The 14,914-nt window shown below is 37.1% G+C and overlaps 1 protein-coding gene across 3 annotated transcripts in view; it reads left to right on the forward strand.

Moving 5' to 3' along the window:
• Positions 1–11,388, forward strand: part of MSH3 (mutS homolog 3) — a 118,128-nt gene extending 106,740 nt beyond the window's left edge. For all 3 annotated transcript variants that reach the window (XM_086769898.1, XM_086769896.1, XM_086769897.1), the window contains 4 exons: positions 4,316–4,502; positions 4,714–4,843; positions 7,468–7,642; positions 10,362–11,388. In XM_086769898.1, coding sequence (XP_086626024.1) covers positions 4,316–4,502; positions 4,714–4,843; positions 7,468–7,642; positions 10,362–10,470 — 601 coding nt within the window. In that variant the 3' untranslated portion in view covers positions 10,471–11,388. The remainder of the gene's footprint in view (positions 1–4,315; positions 4,503–4,713; positions 4,844–7,467; positions 7,643–10,361) is intronic.
• The last annotated feature ends 3,526 nt before the right edge of the window (positions 11,389–14,914 follow it).

A 14,914-nucleotide genomic window follows, 5' to 3' on the forward strand; every position in this document is an offset into this window, starting at 1 on the left:
TTCTGAGTGATATCATAGCTTCTATTAAAAAAAATTCTCAACATTTATAGAGCCTCGTAGGACAAAATATTGTAGGATAACTTCCTAGGATCATGAGCACTTGCATTGGAAGAGGTCAGTGCTGTGTGCACGTATTAACTCAGGAGGGCAGGTTAAGAAAACAGCCATTTGAGTCCTGCTACTGCAGAATAAGGAGATCTGTATCTTTTTTCTCTAAGGGATTGCACACAGGTTAAGCATGTAGTAAGCACGTAAAGCTAGCTACTGCTGCACATCATCTAACATCCTCCAAAAATTAATTTACTAAAACATTGCCTCCCTGTTGTTTTTGTCTGGGTTATAGACAGGAATCTTTAGCACTTGAAACCTAGCATTGAAAAGAAATGCCTCCTCTTTTTTTTTTTTTTTCTTTACATAATAAATGTCTTGAACATTATAAGATAAAGAGCTTTTAATTTTATGAAATTTGGTTGACTGTCAAAGAGGCATTATAACAAGTGGTTTCCAGCCAAATTGCATTTGCTGAGGAGTGATGGATCTCTTGCCAGCACTAAAGAGGCACTCTTTACACTGGATGTCTGTGCACTCCTCACGGGCAGAATGCAGTAATCTTTCTGAACATAGACATTAGAAATTCCATAGCAGAAATTGAAGTTTTTTTATTAACTGTGTCATTACTTCCAGCAGCTGGTGTTTTAACAAATAGAGGAATAGTGCTGGTGAGGTTGGGTGGTATTGTTCTTCCTTTGATGCTTTGCTTTTATGATGGTCTTATTCTGTCGTAACCTTATTTCCTGGGCACTTTGGGTTTGTGGGTTTTTTTCCTTTCTAATAGAGGGAAGAAAAGGATTTGGGTAGTGCATAACATGTCTGCATCACTCAGGGATGACTCATCCTCTTCACATATTTCACTTTATTCACTGTATTCACTTACCATAGTGATAAATGCAGCATTGAAATGTAATCAAGTAGTTATTTTTTCTGTACAGATAAAACTTAGAAAAATATCTGATCCCATTGTAGGCAGCTTTCGAGAGACAGTGAGTCTTGGAGACTTTATTAGGACTGTGTAAAAAAACAAACAAGCAGACAAAAGGTTATCTAAGTGCTGAAAACATTAAGGCTAAGATGAGTATCTGTAACATTTCTTCTGCCATTTTTACCCTAACAATTCATAGGGATAGCATCCAGGTATTACCTATAGAGTAGCTGCTAACAGTGGTAAATCATTTGGATTCTATTGAATATTATAGGAAAAACGTTAATGTTTTGATGTGTAAAAACATTTAGGAGGCAAGCTACATTAAAATGTAAATTCAAAGCAACTGAATCTTGTAGAAGTTTAGTGGGATTTATTTCAGCTACTTTAGACTTGAAGAAAAAGAATTGTTTAAGCAATAGGTCTAGTCACTCAAAGTTTATTGTATCAGCATACAGATAGCAATGTCTTGCTGCATATTAACTGTTAAGTTTTATAAATGAAATAATTCACATTAAAATAGTTATTCTTTCTTGTTTCCAGGACAATATTGGCTGTCACTTAAGTTTAAAAAACTAATATGGTCTTCTGGTGTCAAGGGCAGAGGCAGAACGAACAATCTTATCCATTTTCAAAGGACGACATTTAGGAGTTTCTTTGTCATTTAAAAATATATGTTGGGTTTTCTTAATCTGTAGATAAACGTGAGTTGAATTTGAATGTTTTCAGATGCTGAAAAAGCAGGCTTATTTTGCAGCTGTTGTTAACAACAAGAGAAAGATAATACTTCTGTTTGTATCTTGAAAATTATTTTTGTGAATGCAAATAAGATACAAAATGACTAAATGATTTTGAGGGCTCTAAGGAAATGATGCAATCCAAGAGATAAATAGAACTGAGAACTCTTAGTGTAATCGTCATGGGTGCAGAACAGACAGCCTGTTAGATGCTGTCTCTGTAATGAAAAGCCAAATAGAAATGATAAAGTAGTACTACTAATAATCCTAGGGTTGGAAGCTAAGGTTAAAGTTGTCCATTATGACCCAGAGATTATTTGGACATAAAAAGTATTTCTCATTCTGATGAACTTATTTGTAGTTAATAGTGTTTAAGATAGATCTAATTTATATTGTTCTCTGTAGGTCTGTGCAGTATTGCAATAAAGGGGGATTGTTTGATTTTACAGGAGTACACGATGGCTGAACCAAAATAGGACAGGTGCTGGGGCGTGTTGGGGGCACTGTGAGAAATTCAATAATATGTTTGTAGTTCTTAACCCAGCACTGAAATGGATCACAGGAGTAAATTATTTAATAAAATGTTAATTTCACTATGTCTCAATACTCTGAATTATAATTCAGTTAAATTAATGCAAAGTTTAATTAGCTGGCATGCAAAATCACCTTTCTTTTGGAGTACGGGGGAGTATACCTACTGTGTGTGCATGTAAGCACACAGTCATGAAATAAAAACACTCACTTTGCTCATTTTATTATAATGCCCACCTCCGACCCAAATGAGTTCATTTATAAGTGAAGATTGGTGTATTGTGAAGTTATGCGTGCCACCAAGCAAAATTTCCAGGGCAGGAACCAGAAAATATGTAGAAATCATGACTGTACTATGTTCAGCCTGCTAGGTTTTGGTGTTGGTAGTCAATTACTCCTGACAAGCATAAGTTCCTCATAAAATGATTAATACTTTGCTAGTGTTTCTGTAGGCAACAGAAGCAATTATCTTAGAAAGAGATGCAGCAAAAGACTGAGAGAAAAAAAAGCTGTATTGGGAGTCTCTTCAAAGGTTTTGACTGGCTTCAAATACTGTTGTGGCCGGCTGTTATATCTGAAAATGTGATATGCTAAGCCCATGAGTCAGTTTTCCTTAAATCAGTGTGGCTTGTGTGTAACTGTAGCATTGGCTGATGAGTGTTAAGGTACCCCTTTTTTACAGACCTACTCAGTGTCTTGCTGATGATATCCTATCTCAGAAGTGTTATTGTAATGCAGTTAATATAATTGAAAAGCATGTATGGAAAAGGGAATGTTCTTTTTTTCCAGGTAGAAAGTGTATTACTTGAGTAAGTAAGAAAAGCTGCAGAAGAAGAGAAAAACAGGGTGAATTACCAACAGATTTCTGAGATGAAAACTGCAGTTTCACAATTGGAAATAGAATTTGAGGACTGAAGGTTTCATACCCCCATCCCTGGAAACGTTCAAGGCCAGGTTGGATGAGGCTCTGAGCGGCTCTGCTCTGGTTGGAGATGTCACTGCTCATTGCCGGGGGAGTCGGACTAGATGGCCTTTAGAGGTCCCTTCCAACCCAAACCATTCTGTGATTCTATGATTCTGTGAATCTGAAAAAGTTCTGAAAGTCTTGTATGAAACTTGTATTTGTGCGTGCACATGTATGTGTGTGGAGCAAAGAGAAACTTACCTGCATGGAGGCCAGTAAGTTAAAGGACAATTGTGTAAAAGGATGAGGAGAGAAATCTTTCTCTTAAAATAATATTTAAGCAAGCTAGTAAGATTGTGTACCTGTGTAATTAAGCTAAATAATTATTACCTTGTTACTGCCTGAAGGAGCTAACTGCTGTATCTGTTTGGATGGGCAAATAACCTGGTCACATGAGTGTCCAGTCTGTCTTTACATGGAAATTCTAGTATCTGATACTTTCAGATGTTGTTAGCATTTAAAAGATATACAAATTAAATGTTCAATCTAAAACAAAAAAGTAAAATTCATTTTCACAGCTACCCTTGCTGGAATCCTTTTAGTGAGCTGACTGGTCTAAATTCCCAGGATCCTTTTTAAGGGAAGAGCAGGCCACCTTGTACAGTTTGTCAAGATGGAAGAATTGTAGCCCCTTGTCTACCTCCTCTTTTTCACTTGATTCCTCTAATTGACATGGAATACTGTGATTTCTGTCTATGGATTTACCTTGGGACTAAATTAGTGATGCCCCAGAAAAAAAAAAAAAAAATCTCTGCTGTCCCTACAGTCTACCCTTCCCCAGGTGCCCAAAGGGTCTGTATACTCTGTTGTCTTGGGGCATGCATGCAAGCCCTTCTTTAATGATTGTTCCACGAGTTGCTCCCCCTGGACCTTTCAGTATTTTAGAGTACCCTCACATCTGCACCATGTGCTGTTGTTGCTTTTTTTCCCTGAGCAGTAGCTTGTTCTGGAAGGTGAGTGTTCTGGCTGGGTTCTTCTGCTCTGCTTGGAGCAGCAACAAGAGATTTATAACAACATGGTTTCATTATTGTGATTTTTTTTTTCCAGCATTATTTGACATTTATTTGAACTTAATAAATTGATCTGTTTTGTATCCTGATGCAGAATGGGCGCAGCAGACAACATTTATAAAGGCCGAAGTACCTTTATGGAAGAGCTGACGGATACTGCGGAGATAATAAGAAAAGCAACTTCAAGATCACTAGTAATTCTGGATGAATTGGGAAGAGGAACTAGCACACATGATGGAATTGCTATTGCTTATGCTACGCTTGAACACTTTATTAGAGATGTAAGTGTTCGATCTGACGCATGCTTGTGAATGCTTTTTCAGCCTGTGCTATGGTAGGCTGACTTTGACATAGCGTGTATTTCCTTGTAGAGATGCGGCATATCTAAACTCAGAGCTAAGGGGTGTGGATAAAGGCTACCAGTGCTATGCTGCTGCGTGTAAAAAAAAATTTAAAGCCAAACCTTTATATGTGTCTGTTTCATTGTTGTAGGTGGAGTCACTGACACTATTTGTCACTCACTATCCCTCAGTTTGTGAGTTAGAGAAGGTATATCCAGAAAAAGTTGGTAATTACCACATGGCTTTCTTGGTGAATGAGGAGGAAAGTGCTGAACAAAAAGGTATAGTATAAATCCATCTGAGGTTCTGGCAGAACCTGTAAAATCATTATGGTAATTTAAACCTCACCATGAAAGTAAAATATCCAAAGTCACTTGTATCACCCTATACAGACATTTCAGGGGGCTTGAAAACTGAACAACCATTTCTCTTTCACATTTAATGTAAGGATGGCTGAGCTAGGTCAGATAAAAGATTCATCCAGCCCACTATCCAGCTTCTCACAGTAGCCAAATACAAAGGATTAGGGAGGAAGGATTAGGGATCAAACATATGGCAACTCTGTCTCTAAAAAATCTCACTGTCTGCAAACATTTGCTATTTAGAGGGCTTCAAAAGCTAGATGTGTTTTCTGTATTTAGTATCTTCAGTGGATTTCTTTTCAAGGAGGTTGTCTAGTTTCCCTGTGTATCCTTGTGGACTTCTAACATCTTCATCCTATTGTGTCAAGGAGCTCCAAAATTGTAACACTGCATTGTGTGAAGCATCACCTCCTCTTATTTGTTGTAAAAGTCTTTTGAAACAACAAGTAGCTTCACTTAGTGGTCCCAGTTCTTGAATTAGAAGAGGCTGAGGAATAAGCTCTGTTCATCCTCTCTATGCCGTGCCTAATATTGTAGATTGCTTATCATAATCCCATTGAGTTCTGTTCCTACCAGGCAGAAGACTTACAGCATTTCTTCTTCTTCTTCCTCTTCTTCTTCTTCTTCTTCTTCTTCTTGTCACTGTTGCTTTGAATTAGTACTTTACTTAAAGTTTGTCAGCTTACTGCTTAGCCCTTTTTCTTATTTGATAATGGGTATGTTCAGCAGCTCTGTTTAACTGCAGTGATGATCATCCTTCATGGCGAGAAATAACTGTTACCATCTGTGTCCTGTCTTCTAACCAATTATTTACAAACGCAAAGACCTTACTTTTAGATTATGGCAGCTTAGTTTTCAGAAGAGCATTTGATGCAGGACTCTTGTCAAAAGCCTCTTGAAAATCCACACAGGGTTTGTCCACTGAATCTGTCTTACATGGCTTCCAAACTTACAACAGATGTGTGATGTAGGCTTTCCCTCCACACAACCTGCTTTGACTGTTTTTATTGATGTATCAGGTTTAATCAGGTGTATGTGTTCTATGATTCTGTGATTCTAATTCTGCTCTTATTGTGGTTTTCCCACTTTGCCTTATAATGACCTGTTCCCTGAATCATTCCTAGAACTTTTTTTAAGAAGTGACATGGTATTTGCCATTAACCTTCACCCTGATTAATTTTTAATATTGTATTATCTGCTTACATTGTAAACTAATTGGGACAGGGCACTTTAATATTGGCAGTAAAGAATATGTGTAAATATATCATCTATGACTTTTAAATGTTTTTCAGGGAGTCAGTTTAAAAATTCAGGGTTTGGCTGGAGGAGGGAGACTTTGGCTTTTGTATTCTGTTTAATATTAGAAGCAAGGGTCCTTGAAATATGTGTTAACTCTGAGCACAAGTAGTTCAACGTGATGTTGTATTTAGGTGAGTACTGTCTAGGCATGCTGCTGTTTCTGGTTAAGAGCATCACTCTCCTGAGCATGAGGCTGTCCTTTTCTCACAGAGTTCATTAACGAACTGGTGATCTCTGGATGCTCTCAGGCAATTGAGATGTTATCTGTTGATAACATCATAATTCAGTACTAACTATTCCTTAACTGTTGTGTACCTTTATGTTTCACTGTGCTGCTTCAGCATTTCTACTTCCAATGTTGGCTGACCTGAACCTTCAGACCGTATGTAGTCTTCACTATTTTGCTACAGCGAGCACAATGAGTGGTGTACCACAGCCTGTGAGCAACAACATGTCTGTATTTCTCACTCTTCCTGTATCTTTAGCTGCTGTTGTCTTAACACTTTAATTGTTTTATTTAGGATGAGTTTTATGGCTTTTTTTCCCCAGTTTTTGGCTTGAATCACTTGGATCAAATCAGCTTGAGTCATCAGCATTTATGAAAATTTCCATTGTTTCCAAAAACTTGCATTTTTAGACAGAGGAATGAATGGCAGTGAATCATGCCATAGTTTTTCTTCTCTTTGCACAAGACATGGATTGTGCAGAGGTGTCTAAAGAGGAAGGAGTCATCAGATTTATAATGATGGGTCTTATGTTTACATCTTACTGTCATGAAATAGAAAGAATCTCTAGTGGAGGATCCACCATCCTAACCTTTGTTTTTTCCTAAGCATTTTTCTATGGCTTCTATCATCCCCATAGGCAGCAAGCTTTTTCTTGTCCTCTAGTTATCGTCTTCTTGACTGTGGGATTACTGACACTTCTGTTATTCTGTTATTGCTCAGCAGACGTGAGATGCAATATCCCAGTTACAGCATAACTAATCAATTTGACATACAAAGATTCAAAGTTTTACACACACACAAGTCTGCATAATAAGACAGAGGTAAAAGTATAGTAAATGGGTAGGTAAAATGTGTGGTATAAAGGAAACCTTTTTCTTTCATATTTCTTCAGTGGAATAAATCACATAGGAAGCATGAATGATGAGACCGCAGTGTTTGCCATTTTGGTCTTTGGTGTACTACGTTTTATTAACATGATAGAGGAGTTTTTTATTTTTTTTTTATTTATTTTTTTAGGATCTGAAGATGAAGAGAATCCTGAATTTATCACTTTTCTTTATCAAATAACTAAAGGAGTCTCTGCAAGGAGTTATGGGCTAAATGTTGCCAAACTGGCAGATATTCCTGAAGAAATCTTGAAGAAGGCAGCTCACAAATCAAAGGAGTTGGAGACAATAGTGAATATGAAAAGGTCAGTACAGTTGTGTACAATTCCCTGCCCTTCAGGGAAGAGACAGTGAAACAAAACTTTGAAAAAAAATATTTAGGAAATTGTGCTATCCGTTTCAATCGAAGCTTTACATTTTATGGTTAGCTATTATGTCAGAGGCTAATTGCAGCCATCTTAAACAAGATTGGAAAAAACTAAATGCACATTGAGCTAACATTAGGAATAAACTATTTTTTATTTTCTTATGGTAAATACCATCAAACTTATTCTTTCAGGTATGTATTTTCACTGTTCTCAGGAAGACAAATTTAAAATATATCTATCTTCTATTATCTACTTCTGTTTTCACCAGTGATAGTGAAAATATTAATAGATTTAATTTAGAAAGTATATTATTTGGACCTTGAAATTGTATTTGCATTCTATAGTGCAGAAGGGAATGTGGATATTCTTCTTCTGGTTTAACTTAGAAATAAATATTTATTGTCCATTTTGATTGCCCCCCTAAAATTTTAAGTACTAAGTATTTGTAGGTGCACGCAGTCCTTTTGAAACTTAACAGTGCTTAGCGCTTAACACCAGTTTTTATCCCCTTTTAAGAAAGCAAAATAAAAACTGTCAGTTGAAGATACATGACAGTTTATGGGAAAAATAATGTGGTAGCTTATGTTAAGTGGAAAGAATAGTCCATAATTGACAAAAGTAAAAGAACAATTTGCTAGCAATGTCTTAACTCTGTTGTTAAAGGATACATAGGGTTCTAAAGTCAAGAAAAAAAATGTTGGTTAGAAAGGTAAGAGTATGAGCTGGAAGGACAGGGTTACTGTGTAATAAAATTAAGATGCAAAATAGTATAGTATGTCCCTTTGGTTTGTCTTCCTTGTTCTATGAAAATCACACTGGCGTATTACTTGGACAGGGCACAGATAGAGTTCTAGCGTGACTCCATTGCTGAAAAGAGTTAATTGCATACAAAACCTATGAGCAGTAAAAATAGTGTGCAATGATGTCATTATAAACTGATTTACAGTGCCCATAGAGGGGTAGAATGAGGGCTGACTGGGCAGTCTTAATTATGGGAAGTAATTGTGTCCCATTTGTCAGCTTTTGAATATGTAAGTTACCATCTGTATTTCAGCTTTCATGATGTGATTTGCTTGTATTCTTAAAGTGAAAAAGAATAAATACATAATCCAAAGCTGTGATGAATCCTTTATCCTGACTTACCAGTAAGGCTGGAAGCCTCAGAACAGCACACTTCACTGCAGACTGCTGCTGCCTGAGCTGCACAACTGCACGCATCTGGGAGGGACCAACTGGAGCAGGCTTCTCCAACCCCATCTCCTGCAGGCTGCTGCTGGAGAGGATGCTCCCTGACCTTTTTTCTGTGATGCCAGGGCTGGTTTTGGCATGACCACAAAACAGGCCAGGTCAGGGATCTGATCCAGCTAAAAAGTCATCCTTTCTCCGATTGATATCACCCAAGTTCAATTTCCTGATGTTATGTCTGAACAGGCATTACTACATGAAGAAGGAAACGGTGGGGATGAGCAGAGGAGGCGGCCCTTGATGCTGGCAGCAGTTGGTAGCGTAAAGGCAACCTTGAGACTGCAGCCAGACCAGCCTACCCCATCTGAAGTTTGACACTTCTGCCTCCCCCTATAATGAGAGACAGTGCTACATAGGGAGTCAGGGACAAGGGACATCCATGACACAGCAATTGCTAATTCATCACGTTTGACCTGTGCCAGATTATTCCTTCATTATGGACCTCTTGCATACACTGTGGAGGGAATGTCATCTGTGTAAACCTGCAGCTCAAGTCAGTGAAAAATAAAAAAAAAATCAAATGTGTCTGATGATTTCACAGTTCTAAATTATTGGATTAAGTAATTCTGAATTTTTCCAGTTCTCATATGTAGGTAATTATGGAAATATTTTCTTTTGTATATTCCTATTTATTTTCACTTATTGCCACAATGTGGCAAAGTATTCATCTATACCTTCTCCCCAAAAGAGACAGTAATAAATTCAAATATGGTGTATCTATGGCAGGAAATAAATCAGGATCTTGGGAATCAGACTCAGACCTGTTCATAGCAGTATACTTGTACTCTCACAATACCCACAGGCCAGCTGCCTTGTCTTATTTTTTTAAGTCACTTTCATATTTTTTAAGAAAATCCACTGGGTAATTCTATCCAGTCTTGACATCTTTGTCATTAGGAATGTGTGTTGACCCATTTTAAATGTCTTGTTGTTTTTTGTCACAGCTCTTATGAGTCCTTCTTAAATCAAAAAATATTAAAAAGAAAATAGGAAGGATGTGTGTACTCATGTATTTTGAAAATGCGTTATCTCTTTATGATTCTAACGGTGCAAATTTGTAGGAACTGAATACTGAAAATTAAATGGTGCAAAAAGCAATACTATTTATTTCCTGTAATGATGTACTCTTGTTCAGTGGTTTTTTTTTTCATCTTGTCAATGCTTCTAGTGCTGTAAGTTAGTTATAAAATTAAATTGTTGACTGTCCTAGAGCTGGAATACATATATTGGAAAATGTTAACTGATTGTTTAAAGATCACATAACATTTTGAGCTATGCAAACTGTTATTTTTGACAGTGTATAAAATTTTGCATATGACGATAGGGCTTTCAAAGTTTTGATGTGCTTAACTTAAAAATGTGTCTGTATTTTGATGGTTTGGGATTTTTTTTTTTTTGTTTCCCCTCACAGGAAAAAGCTGAAGTCCTTTGCTGAAGTATGGAAGATAAATGATGCTCAGGAACTACAAAAATGGAAAAGTATTTGTGAACCTGAAGATGAAAGAAAAGATGGTTTTTAATCCTCAAATAATGCTTAAAGGTGGCAAATATTGGAGATTCAAAATATAAGTCTGGAGACGAATAGATTCTATCAGGCTGTAGTTCTAGATGCATTCAGTTGACTTTTCTGCCTTTTGAGAGATAAGAGATGCTGCACTGTGATATGATGCCCCACATCCACTTCCTGATTCTACATCATTTTCTCACTCCACGTTCCTTCCCTGAAGTGATTTCTATCTACCCTTTTCCTTAATGGCAAAATGTCTACTGGCATTGGATTTCGTTTCTAATATGTTTAGAAAACATGAAAAATTATGTTGGTAAATTATTAGGTAAATCTTTTATAAATAAAATAATGTCTTTTAACTTTATTGTACTTCAGTTTCTAAAGAAATATTCCTCTGCATTGGGAAAATGTAGCTGAGTCTTGACTATGCTACACTGCTGTGTGACAGGTAAGAATGTATACCATAAAGAGACTTTTTTCTTTGTTCTAGTATTAATGCATTTAAAATTCACCAGTTTTGTAGAGCACCCCCTATCTCTGGCATGACCTGAAGAAATACTTACTGCAAATAATGTTGGAGTGTCATATGATGAGGTGAAAGAGGCAATTTGAACTATGCAACTGGCATCCCCAGTGCTCCGTCAAATGCAGAGTAAAGCTGGGAAAAACAGAAATGTGTTTTAATTTTTTTTTATTTGCAGTTGCCAAGTCTGGATTTCAAATGGGAATGTGATATCCAAATTAGTTTTCTTTTATAAGCATAACCAGGTGAAATATCTTGCTATGAAAATGGACAGTGATGTTCAAATACTTAAACTTTGGCAAATAGTTTGTTGTGTTTAAAAAAAAATACTTTATTAAATGGAAAAAAGTGAAATAAAATATAATTTTGATTTTGCTATAAGGAAAAGAATAAAATGAGGTTTTGTAATCTTTGAGACAACTGAACCTTTCTAATTTTTTCAGTAAATGAGGGAATTTTTTGTAAAATAATGCATGTCCAATGACTATGAAATAGTGTCATTGCAGGTGATTGAATTAGCCTTTCCCATATAGAGAACTTCGTGCAGAAAAGAGTGTAATTTTTTCACCTGTGATAAACAATTGCCAACCTTCACCAAAGACTTTTTTTTCTGGGTTCTTCAGATGACAAAGCATCATTTAAACAAATAATTTGTCTGCTACTCAAATAGCAACAGTTAATACAAGCATCTCCTTCCAGAGTGGAAGAGCTAAGAAGGAAACTGCTCTCGCAAGGTGTGGTTACGCATGTGTGTTTATGCCACACATTCTGAAGCACAGTGAATATAATACTCCATAATAATACACAGATGCAGTGCATTGGATCTAAGGACCTCTGACCATAGTTTTTGAAGAGAATAAATGAGCCATTACTGAATTCCTGTACGTGCTGAAAATGTGCTTTTAGCGAGACTCTCTTTGCCCTCAAGGGAGCATTCAGACTATGCTCTGACAGGAAAAAAGCACCTGGATACAGTCTGAAAAAAATTAAGAAATGCAATTAAGAATGGGGAAATGGACACAGTATTACTGGCCTGCTTATACTATCAAGTACAAAGCAATTACAGCAGGCTTTTCTCTTGATATCTGTGATCCTGTTGGAAGTAACTTTTTATTTCAGCCCTGCTCAGTTCACAGCAGAGGCTATCTTGCTATCCCAATAAGGTTTCTTCTCGATACACAAGCTAATTATTAAAGGTACTGTTTAATCACTGCTGATTATTATAGTTCCTAGCAGACAGGTAAAATGTTATGACCATTTGAGAACACTCTATAAGGTAGTGAGCTAGGGGTCGGCCTTTTCTCTCGTGTAGGCAGTGATAGAACTAGAGGCAATAGTTTCAAGCTGCGCCAGGGGAGATTCAGGCTGGACATTAGGAAATATTACTTCTCGGAAAGGGTAGTCAGGCACTGGAATGCACTGCCCAGGGAGGTGGTGGAGTCACCGACCATGGGGGTGTTCAAGAAACGTTTGGATGTTGTGTTGAGGGATATGATTTAGCTGAGAAGTATTGGTGATGGTTGGACTGGATGATCTTTTAGGTCTTTTCCAATCTTGATAATAATTCTGTGATTCTGTGAGATGCATCCTATTATTAGGTATGTTTGCTGCTGGTTTTAGCATACATTTGTAATGAACCCCACAGTGCAGATTTATCTAGACCTTGTTTTGCTGAGGTGGAGCAGCCACGCTCGTGAGCACGGTGGGCGCCGTGTGAGGGCGATCACTCTGGGATGTGACGAGTTCAGAGCTCACTTGGGTATGTTTGCAGAGCATGAGATTAGGCATAGTCTAGACAGGCAACCAGACAGACATTCCTTGGCCTTTGGTAGCACAGACTGCAAAAGGGATATAAAGAAACAAAGACTTGCTGGAAAACAGGGAAAGGCATTAATTTTGTAGGAGGGTTTTTTCATTTCTTTTGCTGTGGTAAATTGGGACTTCTGTGTCTGTCATAGCAGGAGTCCTAAGAGACAGAAAGATGAGAAGCTGCTCTTGTTTTCCTTTTTTTTTTCTTTTTTTTTTTTCTTTTTTCCTTTTTTTTTTCTCTCTCTTCTTTTAAATTCCAGCACACTAAATTTCTTCTTAAAGATAATTTGAAGTACAGTTTTGGTAGCAATATGATCTTGGAGATATGCCCTGTTTTTAAACCAGAGTAATAAAATTTTGTCTGTGTGCTGAGTCAACAAGTTTGATGCCGTGTACTGATGTCTGTAAGATTAAAGAAGAGTGACCCGTACTTAGATGGCCCTTGGTTGTAGTGGGAATTCAAGCTAGTCTTGAGTTTGCCATCCAGAAAGGAATGTCTAAATCTCTGTCTAAATATTAATATTTTTTGAAACCTACATAGAGTATTGGCTCCTGCTGCCTGTGCCAGCATGTTATTGACATCGTTAAAATTTGATATTGATGTGAAAAATACAGCTTTGTGCTATACATAAAGGTACAGTCTCCTTGAAAGACTTTTCCACTTTATGGTTTTTATCCATTTTTAAAAGACCGTATTTATCACTTTCTTAAGGTTTTTCATTGTTCTCTCTTCCTTGCTCTTAATGTAAAAATTTTAATGTCTTTTTGCATCTTGTCTCAAATGTATTGCCTTTAGAAATCACAGTGCCACGGGTTAGCAACAAAAACTGGTAGACCATTTTGATGGAAGAGAAGGAGGGAGAGGGCTGGATACACTGTCACTGCCTTTTTGTATTTGGTTATATAAGAAAGTTATTATAGAATACGTAAAGTAAAATACATTATCAGTGGCAATTACCTTTCTTACTGGCATACAACATCTTTCACTGAAGTAATTCTCAAGAGGTTTTTTCTTTGTATTGCAAAGTTTTCCAGAAGTATTTATAAAAGTGACATGAATTTACATACCACATAAGTTTATAACATGTATAAATGAATTTAAAAATCATTGAAATGTCAGCTGAGTTAGGTATTGCAATAAGTCTGTTCACTGCAATGAAAGTAATGTTTATTTATTGAAATCTATTGGAAAGTAAATTAGCCAAATACATTTCTGTTGTATGTAAAATTTAGTGAGAATTTAATTCCATTACTTTAACTTCTCAGTAGTTCTGATACAAAGGCATGTTTCATAGGGAAATAAAGGCATGGTAAATTGCATTGCACCGAGAGAGGACTCTGTTCCACAATCTGGATCACACTTCAGAGTGGTTATTGGGGGGCCTTTTCCCCCAGTCTCAGCCCAGGTGGCCGTTGCAATCTCCTCCAAAATTCTGGCACCAGTACTGCAAGTCTTGGTCAGCAATCTGAATAGTAAGTCTGAGCTGCCTGTCTCTTTTCCTCCTTTCAAATTTTAAAGCATGTGAATTGAGTGGATGGTTCTCATCACCTTTTACTTGCCTCTAAACACAAAGGCCATAGCAAGCTGAAATTTGCCATCTCAACGTAATTTTCACATCTGTTTCCAAAGCTTTCCTCCAATCTCCCTGTAAAATCTCTGGCAATCAAATCCAGATCAAACATTTGTTAAATCTGAATTCAGTTCTGGGGGACAAATTTGCAGTCTGCTGATCTGAATTGGGAATTTTAAAAAAGCATACAGCCAGCACCCAAGAAAGGATTTACAGCTGAACAAGGATGAATTCAGGATTGAAAATCCAGCTGGTAGATAAACATGGGATTCAGTTCTGAGACCACTTACTTGGGTCTTTGACCTGTGTCAGTCCAGTGCTGTTGACTTACTGTTTTGTAGCTCTGTAAAGAGGAAGCCATGGATTTGCACAGCTTGGTAGAGTCCTGTACTAAAAATACTCTTGCCAAAATTATAGAACTCAGCTTACCTTGACAATGCTGCGTTTGTCGTTGTACATGGCTTCACACATTTGGTGTGGAAATCCTCGCCTTGCTTGAAATGGAAGATCAGTTTCTTCTTCCTCAGCTAGAGATGCACAAGCTCAATGACTTC

Source organism: Chlamydotis macqueenii, chromosome Z, assembly GCF_036417535.1.
Source record: "Chlamydotis macqueenii isolate bChlMac1 chromosome Z, bChlMac1.mat, whole genome shotgun sequence".
Lineage (NCBI taxonomy): Eukaryota > Metazoa > Chordata > Aves > Otidiformes > Otididae > Chlamydotis > Chlamydotis macqueenii.